At 40.3% G+C, this 15199-nt stretch overlaps 1 protein-coding gene across 1 annotated transcript in view; it reads right to left on the bottom strand.

Annotated features, from left to right (window-relative positions):
• Window positions 1-775: 775 nt before the first annotated feature.
• SVEP1 (sushi, von Willebrand factor type A, EGF and pentraxin domain containing 1) overlaps window positions 776-15199 on the bottom strand; it is a 119751-nt gene continuing 105327 nt past the window's right edge. The window contains exons 47-50 of the mRNA XM_027910715.1: window positions 11147-11242; window positions 7689-7784; window positions 4972-5065; window positions 776-3323 (exon numbers count right to left, since the gene is read on the bottom strand). Of these exons, the coding sequence (XP_027766516.1) occupies window positions 3293-3323; window positions 4972-5065; window positions 7689-7784; window positions 11147-11242 (317 nt within the window). The 3' untranslated portion in view covers window positions 776-3292. The remainder of the gene's footprint in view (window positions 3324-4971; window positions 5066-7688; window positions 7785-11146; window positions 11243-15199) is intronic.

A 15199-nucleotide genomic window follows, 5' to 3' on the forward strand; every position in this document is an offset into this window, starting at 1 on the left:
TCTGTATTTCTACAGCACGCACAAGATCTGAGTCCATGTGCACAGGCAGCCCAGCTGTTCTCACTCAGGATTATCACCAGTATTTAAAGTACTGCAGATTTGAGATGTAAATTTCTATCTTTTCCATAAGATACACATCAAATTTCATGGCTTCTTTAACAGCATTGTCTATAACCTCACACCACCTTTTGGTCTGCTGACTTAGAGGAAGGCTTTGAAACATGGACCACCTTCAGCGCTTCCAAGTATCCACTGATGCCTACGTATCAAAACACTGAAAGGCTTTCAGTATTATCTCCAAAAACTCCTAAATCTTTTGACTGTTATATCATAGGTAGTCCTTGTTTGGAGGAGTGGTGTTTGAGTTATAAAGTTTTCTTTCTGGTACAGGACAAATTTACCTCATCTCTCCACACATATGGTGTTCCCATAGCTTTAAAAAGTTCAGCCATATCTCCATCAGGTGTAAGAAGTGAATGAAGCAGGTATTAATCCATCTCTTTATGCCAGTGGTAAATTTGGCCCTTACAGTTTTAAAAAATGCCCTAGTAGCAGATAGGATTTGAAAAATTAGATGCTAAGTGCACTTTTATCTGAAGATCAAACCTGGACTAATCCAGTACATCCTTTTAAGATTCCTGGCAATTATTTTGTCTTTTCCCTTGAGTGAAGTTCCATTTCCCTGATACCTGGGCTTTGTCAGAAGGTCCTAAAGAGTAGGTTAATGTTGTTGTTGTGAGGCATTAAGAAAAGAATGCAAAGTTGCCTCCATATGGGTACTACACAGGGTGCAACTTTATTTACAGTGTAAAGTGCATCACATGGAAGTCGTTTAAAACACACAACAAGCAGTGACATAAATGACAATACAGTACTGGGTAGGGAGGGGAAAGTATTCCAGCAAGTATCAAAACATTATCAAAACACTAATATAACAGTCTCTAGTTTCAGCTACTCTGTCCTAACACCACATCTCCTTATGAAACTTGTTGACTGGGTTGATCCCGGGACTCCACGTACTTACTAGTCACTAGTGTGAAGGTGGGGTACTAAAAGCCATCCTGCAGCCCTAACTCTCCAACAATGTCCTGCCAGCTCTAAGCTTTCTCCTCACCACTGCTGTTCTGCTCTGGAGATGACCAGGGCAGAGTCAGGGGACATACCAGAGAAACACACCGGAGAAGGGACAAAGCCAAGAGAATGACATATAAATAAAGATCTGCTTTTCTCACTTATACACTCTTTCCTTTTAGAAGCCCTGTGTGGCTCACTGCAGCTTCCCTTCATTTGCTGTTAAGGCAGCAAGGAGGTTAAGGAACAAAGTGCCTACAAATGGTGGTGATTATGGGTTGAAATGCAGACATTACTTACTGAACACTAACTTCAGTTGAAGCTGTAAACATCGGTGGCTGTGGAGCTCGGAGACAGAAGAATTTTGCTACGTGCTAGCAGAGTCCATTAGAAAAAGAAGGTTGTGGGAGCTAAAACCACAACCCTTCAACTGGTTGCAGCTCCCACTGAGAAGGAATCTACATTCACATTAATCTGATCCCCTAATGACTCCTATTCTTTCCTATCTGTTTTTCTTTTAATTGGCTGAAAGCTCTTACTGGCTCACAAATTCACTTGTTTCTTTCTTCCCCATTTCTGGTGTTGGGCTAACAGCCATCAGTTGTGTGTCAGTATTTACTAGAGCCCTGTAACTGTGAGCTCATTTTGGTGTTGTATCGCTTTCCTGTATACAAGTTCATGCATAAAAGGAAGGTACATCTATAAAGGGGGGAGGGGTGGGGCAGTTGTGCACACTCTGAATCTGGGAGGAGGGGTAACTAAGCAGGAACGCTACGAAAGGTGAAATTTATTTCTCCTTTTTCTTTCACAATGCTGACTGCAAGTTGCACTTTTCTCTTATTACTGGGAAAAATGGAGCTTCTGATCAATGACTCTCAGATTCTGACTGTTAATGACTTCTTTCATAGATCAGACTTTTTGCTGACAATTACCAAACATGTGACTTCAAAAAATGCATGTGATTTCTGCCTTGTAATTCCACCACCCTACTTAATAGTTGGTAAATCTCAGCATCTTAGTTCAACAGAGCATGACTTAATGATGGCATTTAGGTGTGTGCTATCCTCAGATGCAATAGGACAACAGTCTGAGAACGAGAAATCTGACAGCATGTGTGTGCTCAGTATTTTTCAGTCAGCTGAGCATTTCTGCCCATGTGTGTACTCAAGAGAGGCCTTTTCCAGTTTTCTGAGGGTTCTGCATAACAAAAATACAACCTTTTGGCAAGCAAGTAGTGAAGTTTCACCTGTAACTGGTGTCTTCTCTCTCCATCTTAAGGGTAGTCAAACTTTGGGACCCAAACCCCAGGTATTAAAAACATTCATCTGGTAGACAGCTGCTAAATATGTACTTCATTTACACAGGAAAGGGATGGTTGTTAGAGGCCAGTGGTGAATCCCCTGGCAAATGGAAAGCGCAAGTTTCAATGGTACACCTGCTTCCCACTGCTGGATCCTAGATTTTCCAGCTTTAGAGCTACATCTGAACTGCCTGTAGGCCAAAAAACTTCAACGGCTCTTGTTGGCTAGGCTTGGTCCATCTTTCTCTGAATGACATGATATTCTCTTGTCTCTTTGCATTTTACCAAGACATCTCAGATAAAATTCATGTTGATGCCTTCCATTAAATAACTCTCCAATTAAGTTAATGTCACACAAAATATATTACAGAATCTTCTTTCACCAGAAACTGTGGTTACAACACAGGCTTTATCACATGTAGTTACAATTCATATCAACTTAAGTTCAGAAACAGACCAAATGCACAGTTTGGCAGCTCAGTTAGCCCTGTGTAACACTTCTTTACTATTGAGTTGCTGGATAGTAGTATGCTTTGGCAGCTGGTAAACAGAATTGCCACATTCTGTTTAATCATGGTTGGCAGTAGAATACAGTTTAATTAGCTCACTGTATGTAAGAAATGGGAGGGACTTCACTTTACACAACCCCTTAGTGGACTGTAGGAATCTTTACATTGGTATGTGTATGTGTGTATGATGTCTGTGTAGCAGCATATATTTGATAATACTTTTGTAAATGAAAAATACAGAGGAGTTCTTTAAAAATTCAAAGGTATTGTAAAAATGTATCACAAAATAAAATACAAAACAAGGGAGCTGGGGGTAGGGAAGGGAAGCAATGGACTTGATTTACAATGCATTAGATTCCAATGGTGCCTAGGCTGAAGAAAGATATCTGAATGTAGATCTGCTGCTCTGATGTTAAAAGGGATAGAATCCAGCCTTCCGTTTCCTGCATCAAAAAACCCAAACAAAATAAAATCAGTGCTGTACTGAACATACCAAATGTGATCATCAGTGAAGCACAAGAAGATGGTGTCTGAATTTATACCAGGGATTAGAATGCCATAGCTCAAGATGGCATATTGAGAGGGGGAAAGATTGGGCATGAGAAACAGAGATATTTGACATTTAATTTAAGTCATGGCTCATCACAGGATGGTTTAGAGCTGATCTTGTCCTGGATGCTGATAAAAGCTTTCCGTTTTGGCTTTTCTCTTTTAGCTTTCCCTTACAAATTGTACCTTGTTAACTTGCAACAACAAATCTTTGCTCTCATGGCATTTACTCCTGTTCTGCCTGTAAGGCTTTTGAGTCCTCTGAATGGTACCAAACCCCATGAAGAGTCACAAACAGATGAGGCCAAAGTTTAACAAACTATGAAACAGATCTCAGTGCTTGTTTCTGTCCTACTTCCCTTCACTCACCTAGCTCTGTCTGGGAAACTTCCTCTCAGACAGCTCTTGAATGGACAAACAGCTAGACTGCAAACCTGCAGGATTAATGACCCTTCTTCTCTCAGTTTTCACAATACTGCACAGAGTTATGGACTTGGACAAAAAACCCCAAGAAAATTACAAGAAGAGTCTGTTCTGCTAACAGCCTGAAACTTTGCTTCGCCTCAGAAATAAAATCCATTATTTTTGGCTACTACATCTACTGGATATGGGCTTCTCTGCTTCATGTCCTAAATGGGAATAATATTAGGCTTCAGATGCGTACCTTTCAGTCTAAAGCTGAATACTATTTGTTAGCAATACGTTTAAGTTGCTTCACTAAGGCATATATAATCACAGCTGACAAATGAAAACTATTCATTTTGGACAACACAGTTTCTCAAGCAAGCATCTTTCCTATTGCTTTAAGATAAACTGCATATCGGAGAGATAGGCATGAATATCTGTCACTATCCAGAAAGAAGACTAGAAAAAAAATTACAGCGTCAGAGGCTTTGTCTGTCTCCTGCAGCAAAATATTAATATTCATCTAGATCTTATTTAGCTCTCCAGAATAATGACCAACGTGTTCAGCAGCAGTGTGAATTGGGGTATAAGCATTTTTGCTTGCATGTGTTTCATGGGCTTAGCACTGTCAGGTAATTAGAACTGGGACTTGCCTCAGAGGCATCGTGTTGTACTCTTTAGATGATTACATCACTCAACACTAAGTATAAGAAGACCTACTATTTATAACATCTGTTTGCATGACCCTAGTCCTAAACATGGACCCAGCTCAGGCATGTACAGTTAAAAATGAAAACTAGTAAACAGTAGGCCACCAAAATTTCCTGAAGAACATTCTGTATTACATGTCAAAAAAACACTTCCATTTACACTATGAAAAATCAGTCTCAACATTGCAGGTGTGCCTGTCTGCTTACAAGTAAACGTACCATTTTCTGAGTTTTCTAGAAGGTTGGCAATTATTTTGCGGAGTACTTTCTAAGGTCTTTCCAGACTGCCCCATAAATCATGAGCCATCTAAAGGTCACTGATTCGCAGGATCTAGAGATGCTCAACATTAATTGCACATTCTTCATTCTTAGAGTTCAACAGAGTGTGATTCAGCCTAGCTATGGGACAGTGATCAGCAACACTTACCTAGAGCAGTCATGTCCAGTCCATGATGGGGGACAATAGCACCGGTTTGGTCGTATGCACTTCCCACCATTTAAGCAAGGCAACTGGCAAATAGCTGCATACAAATACACACACACACAAAGTTGTATTAATGAGCATGCCCACAACAAGCTGATTAGGGAGCAGGGCACTGAAAATCCATCTGACATTATTCTGTTAAGAACAGAACTGCTCTCAAAACTGCAAAATTAAACATCAGCTGTGAGTCTGTTGTGAAAGATGTTTAGCTCTGGAAAGGGCAGCCTTAGAAGCACACTTTGGCTGAATGTGATTTCACTACTTCTTCTACTTTTGCTATCTGCTGGAGTGAATGACTTGGATGAAACAGATAGTGTATAATTTTATATTGACTTAAAAAATCTGTTATTTTTGCCTCAAATTAAGGCAAAAAAAAGAATGCAAGTGGAAGCAGGAGAAGGAACTACAAGAGTCTGAAGATGAATGGGAGAATAGGCCTTATTTCTAGGAATAAAATGCTTTTTTTTGAAAGGAATGTGACAGCTAAACAGTAGCCAGGGCAAGCAGATACCAGACGTGGTAAGAAAGTATAGAAATAGCATAAGCAGAAGTTGTTAAAGGTCAGAAAGCCTTTTGCAGATCACAGCAGGCAAGGAGTAAGACTTCACAAAATGGCACCTGCGTGGAGACAAGGAAAGGAAGCAGAGAATAACAGTAAGTTCCTGAAAGACAGTCCTAAGAGGTGACATTAGGTGTTACAAGGCACTTGAATTAGACAACAAACAGTAGTCTGCCTTACAGGTCGTGCTGACCCAGCAGTGAAATGTCCGCACGTGCTTTTGTGTGACAGTCAAACACAAGGATATTAAGTAACCAAACAAAAGTCAAAGCTTCAAGTCCTCCTATCAATGTTGAGACTGAAAGATAAAGAAGCACACAATTTACGGAACTAATTTGGAGACTCACTTAATGATTTTTGCAAGGAATATGCATCAGAAAACACTGATTAATATGGAATTACAAGAAACGGAAATGAGTAATCACAGGAATGCGAAAGGAGATAGAAATACAGCACTCTAATTTCTCTGGGCCAAACAAGAACAGTGATAGGAGGCTATAGAGATATGCAGTTAAGTGCACCAAATGCACAAGTGCCTTTACAGTTAAGTGCACCAAGCATGCCATATTGAAAATTACTTCTGATTCTGGAATGAAGAATATGATTGAAACATCTTTAGCTCTCACTTTATGCACATAATTATTCCTGTGAGACCACCAGTTAATCAAAATATTTCTCTGTTATGGCAAAATGTCAATACCAGTAGCTAAAGCAGGAGTTGATTTAAAAACTTTATAAGCAGTGGTTATAAGCTTTTATGAATGGGCCTTGACGCAGATGCAGTTGTTCATTACAATTTTTCCTTCAGCTACTGAAAAACAAGTCAAGCCTGAAGAGATCTGAATTGCTGGCCCAAAAGCCAAGAAGCCATCTATCCTCCTCAAGCACCTATTATAGCTGCAAAGCTTGTAAAACATGAGAGGAAATGATGCATTATGTACTAGGCAAGAGTCCCTTCAAAAGGCAGTAGTTTAGAGTTAAAATGTTCACTTTGGAACTTCAAATTGCTGAAGGATAGTTGTGTTTGCAGTGCATCACACAGCTTATCCACCAGACTCAGTATTCTTACCTGTTAAACAAATAATACAAACATTCATTAACAGGCACTGATTCCTCCTCCAGCTCACCCTATCAGCCACTTCAAAGTCTTGCAGGAAAGCAAAACTGGGCTTTCATGTTAAGTCAGTTAAAGTGTGCCTGAACAATAAAAATACAGTGAAGAAAATGTAAAATAGTTTTTTTGGAAAGAACTAATATTTATTGGTGTTTGAGATTTAATAATGATTGAAAGACATTTCAGTGATCACTCAGTTGCTGAATTTTATGTCTGTTTTCACAAGGACAAGTCTGTCAAAAACTGACATTTGTTCCGTCTTGGTATGGAACCACATATTCCAAATTTGAGTTCAAATATTATCCACAATTGCAGTCAGCCTCATCTCACACAAGCTGACTTGCCAGGGCACAAATCTGGACCCTAGAATCACTCCCCTTGCTACCCCTCACTATTTTGGTGTGTTAAATGCCCTTCAGCTTTGGTTTAGGTGCAAGGAAGATCTTTAGTAAAATGCAGCATATGTTAAATTTGTTCAGAGAACTTAGATGATACCTAATGTAAGTTACCCAGATATGATGTACCCATTAAACTCAACCACCCTTAAATCCTTGCTTTGGTCTGCTCTCTTCTCTGGATGTGGTGAAAAACCTTAGTACCTGCAGCTTGTCTGTGAGTTTAATGGTGACCTGCATGTGCTGAAGATGAAAATGAAGTTCAAATACGTCTTGGAATGGACAGTCTATTTTTCTTCTTCTTGGAAATCCTCTCCTGTCTGCACTGCTTTTGAATGCTGTTTGTTCTTTGTGGGAGCAAGATTTTCTGGGGGTTTTAAATAGTCATCAGGGACTGCCTAGAAAGTAGTTTACAGCTGGGGACAGCAAATCCTCCAGGAATATTATTGCAGGCCTGGGTTTTCCTGTGAGAAGCTTGGGAGTTCTATGAGTCCTTAGTGAGCTGTGCTAATTATTGCCAGTAGAGTGACAAAAAGTAAAAAAAAAAAAAAAGAAAAAAAAAAGAAAAAAAAAAGCAGGTGAAAGGTTTTACCCATATGGCAGCGTGATCCAGTCCATCCAGGGGGGCAGTCACACTGGTAAGGGGCCACACAGCGACCTCCATTAAGACATGGCAGAATGCATATTGCTAAGGAGAAGACAAGAGACAGAATCATCTTTCATGAAAATAAAGACCAAAGTGTTCTAGAAAACAACTTATGTTTAATAAGAGGCTGTACTGCCCCTCGAAGTGTTTGTATGCAGTATCAGTGATGTTGAGCAGGATCTACCCACAAGGCAGAAGCAAATATGTTTGGCATGGCAACCAGATTTGAGAAAGAATAATGACAAAGAAATGGACAGACTGGAGCAATCGTTAGAGTCCTTCAGATGCTTGTAGGCTCTGCATTCACAGGAAAAGAGCCAGGGATGTATGCCTGTTTCTCACATGTAATATCCATAGACATTGCCTAGTTCTGTGATGGTGGCTAACAAAATCAGTTCATGCAAACATGTAAACAACTGGATCGTTCATGGATTCTCTGGGCTCCCATAAAGTAATATCCAAAACAAGTTAATCTATGCCTTGCCCATAGATAAGCACTTGGTCTGGGCCAGTGAAAATGTGCTGTGACAGGCAACACCACAAGATCCCCAGGGAAAGATGGCTTTGATACAAGGCATTTTGGGTGAAACAGGCTATGGCTGGAAGCTCTGGGGAAAAAACAAAGTATATACCAAGCAGCTCATGGGTTCTGGACTGAGCACCAATCAAGCTATGCTGCTCCTGTGAGCACATCTGCAAAACTGTTCAGTATGTTTATGATTTAAGTACCTTCACAAAACGATCACCTCCACTACCCTAACTGAATGAAGTACTTGTGTGAAAATGCTCTCCTAGGAGCAAGAGTTGAGCTCGGTCTCAAATTTGGACTCTTAAGTGGCACTTTCAGTAGAGTTTTATAGTGGGAGGGTGGGTGGGGGCTGCAGAGGACTGATGCAGAGTTCTTCTTCTTCTGCTGCACAGCAGAGGTCCAGCTGAGCAGATGCAGTCAGCCTGGACAAGAAGATAATAGTGAACTCCCATGAAGCTCACAGGACTAACCTGTATCACCAAGACATACTTGTATGTGTCATTAAACCAGTAGTCCTCTGCATATTTTTTTAGAGTGGTCAGGACTCTCTCAGGAAGATTAATATATCTTGTTTTTCATGAAATTCACCGTGAACTACAAGGTGACTGAATTCTGGCAGAATTCACTGTGGCCTGATCCTGACAGATCAATACTCGATGCTATTACTCAAAAATCCCTTTGACTTCTAGAACAGGCTCTCAACACCAAAGGCTAAAGCTATCTTATCTGTTCACTGCTGCACCTCGCTTGACAAGCAATGCTGCAAAATTGAGGTGGCACTAACCAGTTGTAGGAATTCTTTTCCCTTCTACTAATTGCCCATGCCAAAGTAAAAAAATAAGAGACAGCTAGTGCCTGTATCTGCATGAAGTGTGCTCTTGGTTAGTCAGCTGTCAGAATCTGAGTTGGGACAACAGATCAAAATGACTGGGACCAAAAAAGTTGCACTCAGGTCCTGGAGAATGCTTCAAGTATCATTACTGATGGTAAGCTAATAAACTCAGTTGTGGGATACCAAACACAATTTTGTCAGACACAAGTCTCAGTCCTCTTCTGCTGAAACTGAAACATGCAGGGCTGAGCTCGCATGTGTGGCTATGGTGATACTGACAGATAGAGGCACAGAAAAAGAGGGGCTGTGTGAATGCACCACATAGCTGAGCTTCTGTAAATGAGAAAGATAAAACATGGTGAACATCCTTTCCTCAGTCTGTATCTACCTGTATCATATCATTCATGTACTTTGTGCCATGTGGAACTGACATTGCCACAGAGAAGACCTGAAAGCTGCAGAAGCAGATTCAGAAGACCATTTTAAGATGTGATACATCTTCAATGCCTGAACAGTCTTCTCCAAGAACTACATGAGAATCTGTATATCTTTTTATAGGTCTCCATGTATACTCAGAGTCAGGGACAGTGGCACTGCCCTTGCTGCGGATGTTCTTGGATATGCTAAAGCTTTATGTCAGGATCATACCAAATACTATACACAGTAAGGAGACTTTCCCCTTTTGTCCACAGAGACCCATGCCTTACTATATGTACAGCAATAAGGCTTGTCATGCAGCAGCTATGCCAACATGAAAGGGTTAAACCTCCCAAATTCCTTGTGCTAAGACCACCACGAAGAAAATGGGAAACATGGCTCAAACTGGTATTCCCAATGTCACCCAGAGAATCTGTGACAGAGCTAAGAGTCAGATTTTACTCTTTTCAACCGGAACAGATCCACTTCTCCAACCACGACATGAAAAGTCAGCCCAGAATTTGTGCGGTACAGGCACACAGACCAGGAAGGACAGTGTGGAAAAGGGGATATGTTGTAGTATTTGAACATTATTGATCAGGTTCATAACCACAGACTGATAGAAAAAGAAGCCAAGAGACCAATGCAGCCACCAGCAGGACATGCACATCTCTTTTGTTCTAATCCCTGTTCTCCAAAACTATCATGTATTGCTATTAGTGGTGGTTTTAATTTAGGTCTTCCTTGGTGACCAGTTTGTAACCAAGGAAGGGGCAGTGTTCCCAGTATTCCATACGATTTTTACGTAAATCGGGGTATAAATAAGAAGGGAGGAGAGGCTTTCGCTCTCTTCTCTTCTGGCGAGGTTCGGGAACAGTGGGTCCCTGCGTTGGTCTTGCTTATCCAAGGCTGAGGCCTGCAGTGACCGCTGGCCTGACACGTGGAGGCTTGGGGAGTGCTGACCATGTCTGCCAATCCTGCTTTTCTAAGGGACGTGGTGAGATTTGTTTTACTAGTTATTTTACTAGTTCTCAGGTTTGATTGTGCATATCTATTCGGTGTCCCTTTTTGTCCTCTTTTGTTCCTTTTTCCCCTTTCCCTATCCCTTTGGGGGGTGTTTGGATTCCCTTTTGCTATGTACATAGCATCTTAACTGTATATAACTGTAATATAAATAAAATATATATATTTTTTATATAACTAGCTTGATTTTCGGGTTCTTCAATTTGCATAGTTTTTTTTGCTTTGCCCTGCGGGAAGAAGGGAGGGGAAGTGGGGGGCTGCTACTGGGGGTTTGGGCATTTGACAGGGAGCCAGGTCTGAACCATCACACTATTAAAAACAGACTTTGGAAAACTGAATCAATCTGTTCTTCAACCATAGTGAAAGAGTACCCACAAACAAAATCACATAAATTAAAAAAGTGCTTACTTTTGGTTTGGAGATGTCAGGGAATAGAAACAAGCTATCAGTTTCTGCTCTCTTCTGTTTGTCAAGGGGAATATAGTAATGATTTTTCTGGTTTTGGCTCTTTATGCCTTTATTTTTCCCAGTTGGTTCACTGCAGTGAATTCACCTGTCTTACTACATCATCCTTAAAATTACACTTAGGGATGATATACGTACGCTCTTCACAGAGGCGACCCATCCAGCCATCTGGGCACGAGCAGGCGTTTGGTCGCTCACAGACGCCACCATTCTGACATGGGAACCGGCAGACAGCTGGAAACGATACAGTTTCATCACAAACTCAAGATGGTGAATTACAAACTTAGTCATTCAGCATCTTGCACTGACCTTTGCAGTTGTAAACCTTAGAGTAAAACAAACAAGTGCATTTGCATTTCCCAGAGAAACATTATGTGACTGATTTCAAGGGCTACATTTTCTTCTGTCTCTGTGTGTCTGATAAGGTACTGGAAGCCATGGAACCACTAAGACAATCAAAAATTGTCCAAGACAAGAATGCAAATATAGATGTTTTTAGCAAAATCGGGTAAATAATTTAAACAATGTTTCAAGGCTGATGTTATGCTGTATCCGCTTTCCCCACTAACTTTGTAAAACAAAAAAAATACCCTATCCCATAAAAAACTATTACTCTCCTCCCCCTCCCCCCATGCCTTCTAACTTAACTCTAGAATAGAATCAAACTTTCTTCTGACTTTGGTATGAAACATCAAGGTAATTCTGTCTGGCATAATATAGGGCTTGTCAAAGTAAAATTAAACACTGTAGCAGAACAAGCAATTTTTATTGCACTATCATCCAGCACAATGAGAAGTGACCTGGAACCCAAAGTGTGACTGCTTGGTTTGCATACCCACTAATAAGCACATGATCATAAAATTGAGGAATTTGGAGTGCACACCATCATGATAGCCTAGTATGCTGCCTGGACTGAACAGACTTTGGACTTCATCGTCTTTTCTATAACATTTCACTGCTTCTTGTCTCACACATCCAAGGAAACCAGGACTACTTTACAGAATCAGGTGACAAGCTATGTACAGACATGTCAGACATAAAGATCACTGGAGGAAGTACAATCCTTCTTGTGCTGGTGCACATACTGTGAAGATCAAAAACTGTGGCTTCGAGATGATGCTACAGAACAAATAAGTAATCAGACTGACATCTAATTAGTGGTAGTTATGAACACAGAGTAATCTCAGGAAACTCAATCTGAACTGCTAATTGCATCATATCTTTAATTAGTTACTAGGTGAGCAAAATATGCATTTAGGCTTTGAGTGTTTCAGATCACATTCAATATTAGTATTAAATACAGACAGTGGATTCAGCACACAGAAACACTGTTCAGACCTGAAATTCACATTGGAAAGAGTGCAAATCTTCCCCTCATAGAGCCAAACTTGAGTCACTCTTGGACCTAAGCCATGCCAAGTTGCAAGCTACAAGCTACATCTTGGATTCTGTTGAAATGAGGCCAAAACTCTGCCATTTTATTTTTCAGTCTCAAGAACCTTTCCAACAAGTGTCAGCTGATAATCAGAATGGGAAGAGACCTTGGGCTCTGGCAGGTTAGCAGAAGTTGCAATATCTTAACCGTCATTTTGAAATTTTGTTTTTTAAAAATATCTATTACTACATAGACAGCTTGTTGCTGGGTGTTGACTAAAGCAGAATAAAGTGCCAAACAGATTTCTTTTGGGCAATTAAAAACCATTTAAAGCTTTGTATGATCCACACCACTTAAACAATATCCATTGAATGTATAATGGGTTTTGAGATAAAAGATTTGTGTATAAATCATATCCCACATTAAATTCAAAGCCCATGAAAAATGTTCTCCAAAATGTATTTTCTCTCCCTCTCTGTCAATGGAGAAGATGCAAATATTCCAAGAGTTACAGGAACTGCTCTACAGAAATTTTTATGAATTACAGAAACTCCATGTCACTGTGCAATCCAGGATCTCAGGCAGAGATAGGCTATTCCTGGATTCCTGCCGAGGTCCTGGTTGTGAAACTGAACGAGACAGTATCATCCCTAGGTGTGCACTTGTTATACACCAATTTAGGCAAGCAGAGACTATTTGTCTGGACTATTTGCCTGTAGCTGTGGGGATTATTCTTAACTCGACAGACAAGACAGAGGAAGGTTCAGGACTGGAAGTTAAGCTGAGATCTCATTATCTTTTTTTGGCTGTTGTGAAAGCAAGCAGGGCAAATGCAGTCCTCATGTGCTGTGGAGAGAACAGGGACCATGAATTGTGTCTTCAGTTACTGGTAGTATATTTCACACTCATGGTATCAATGTTTTGAGATCTCCTTGTAAGTCCATGCCTGTGAGTTATCTTCAGAGGACACAAAAGCATTACACTGCAAGACAAACATGGGTAAGAAGGTGAAAAAAAAAATCTCTTATCTGTTCTCAGCTTTTCTGAAAAGATTCCCTGTGGTTGCAAGTGAACAATTTCCTCCAGGCCTCAGCTTCCCTCTCATCATGCTCTTGTTTGCTGCTGGGTTATGAACTTTTTTGTTGGCAGCTCCATGCTGACCACTCCCAGTCAGCAAGATGTGCGAAGAGGGCAAACAGACAAGACAGATTTTAGAGCACTTCAGAAACTGGAGTCAGGTGAGCTGTGTGCATCTGTGCAGCCTGCTGAGTCCTGCAGGTGTTTACGATCAGCAGATCCAGGGCAATACTTCTCACCCCTGAAACTCAGATCAGAATCTGGCCTGCAACCTCTAACCAGTGGTGATTCAGGCAAGTGCAGCTGTGGTGAGAGCCCTTCCAAAGAAGCTAACGAAGTCTGCTTTTAATTATAATATTTACGTTAACTAACCTGTTCAACCAGGACAGAACATTTCAAGCAGGCTTAGGACACATTAATAATCAACTCACACAGCCATAAACAAGAAATGCAGCATGAGTCATTACAAAGAGCGCTTTCATGTTGCTTCTGATGTAGACCACAAAGGCTTGGGTCCTGTAGGACTTTTGTTAGGCAAATCACTCACATGAACTAAAACGCAGTTGAAAGATTACTTTGACATGTGTCATGAAAAGGCAGGACAGTCCTCTCAGAAACACTTTTAGTTCTTTTTAGTTCCCCTTTTATTTCTCTTTAGTTCCCCTTTTAGGTGAAAAGAGAGGGCAAATTGTTATTCCCCTCCCTTAATACACAGGTTATTCTGCTTTGTTTTACACCCTCATTTTATGTCCACCTCATCACTTCGTTTTTTTGAAATAATTTTCCCTAATGTGTATTTCTCTGAACAGTCCCAGTAGACTTCACACTGCTGCAAAAAGGACAGTGGTATGCAGATCAGCCCTTCCTGGCTGTTGATAACCACTGTCAAGAACCTCTCTTAGCACAAAATTACATTCCTTGGCATAAACTAATAAATATTAAGTAAGAATAAAAAGCAAAGCTGGCGATATTAAAGGGGCATTTGAAGAATGTGAAGTTCCACAATCTTGAGAGATAATATACAAATAATTTTGCCAGTGAATTCTATCTCAGGCAGAGTAGCTATTATGCAGGGATCCCTTGAATTCTGTAGCCATCACAGTTTAGAAAGAAATGAAGACACATGTGACAAACTTTTCAAAAATGGCCTGATGCTTCATGAGTGTAAATTTCTAACAGGACTTTTGGATACCTCATGACATCTGAAGTAACTCTGGTGTTTTTAATGTAGATCTTCTCTATTTGGCTACTCAGTGGGTGATTCTTAATGGCAATGGCAAGCCCTGGTCACAAAAACAAGAGAAACCTGTTTTCCAGGAGCAGTTTCTTGACTCCTGAAATGTTCAGGAGTTACAAGCCCACTTCTTTGGCTCTAGGTCTCCTCAAACTGGTCTACTGATCAATGATTTTTAGGCATTATCAGATACAGAATTTTAACAGAGTGCCTGTTTACAGAGTAGGGGAACTGAATTAGCTTAGGTCTTAGCATTCATAACATTTTATTGTCAGAATTTGTACAAAAAAAAACCTGATGAGGAGTTCTTGGTATAGGCTTATATATATTTTTAAGTGTTGAGTTTATTATCTCTTATGTTTTGTGTTTGTTTCCCCCGTTTTCTGTTCAAAACTTTTTATTTATTTGAATCTTATATACTGGAAAGTTAATTCTGTAACTTAAACAAGTGAATGTTTTAGCTCAGTAGACCAAAAGGTTACATATAGCTGCTGGTATGCCAAGG

This window comes from Empidonax traillii, unplaced genomic scaffold, assembly GCF_003031625.1.
Source record: "Empidonax traillii isolate 1590-97213 ecotype Southwest subspecies unplaced genomic scaffold, ASM303162v1 scaffold3:size4013460, whole genome shotgun sequence".
Taxonomy (NCBI): domain Eukaryota; kingdom Metazoa; phylum Chordata; class Aves; order Passeriformes; family Tyrannidae; genus Empidonax; species Empidonax traillii.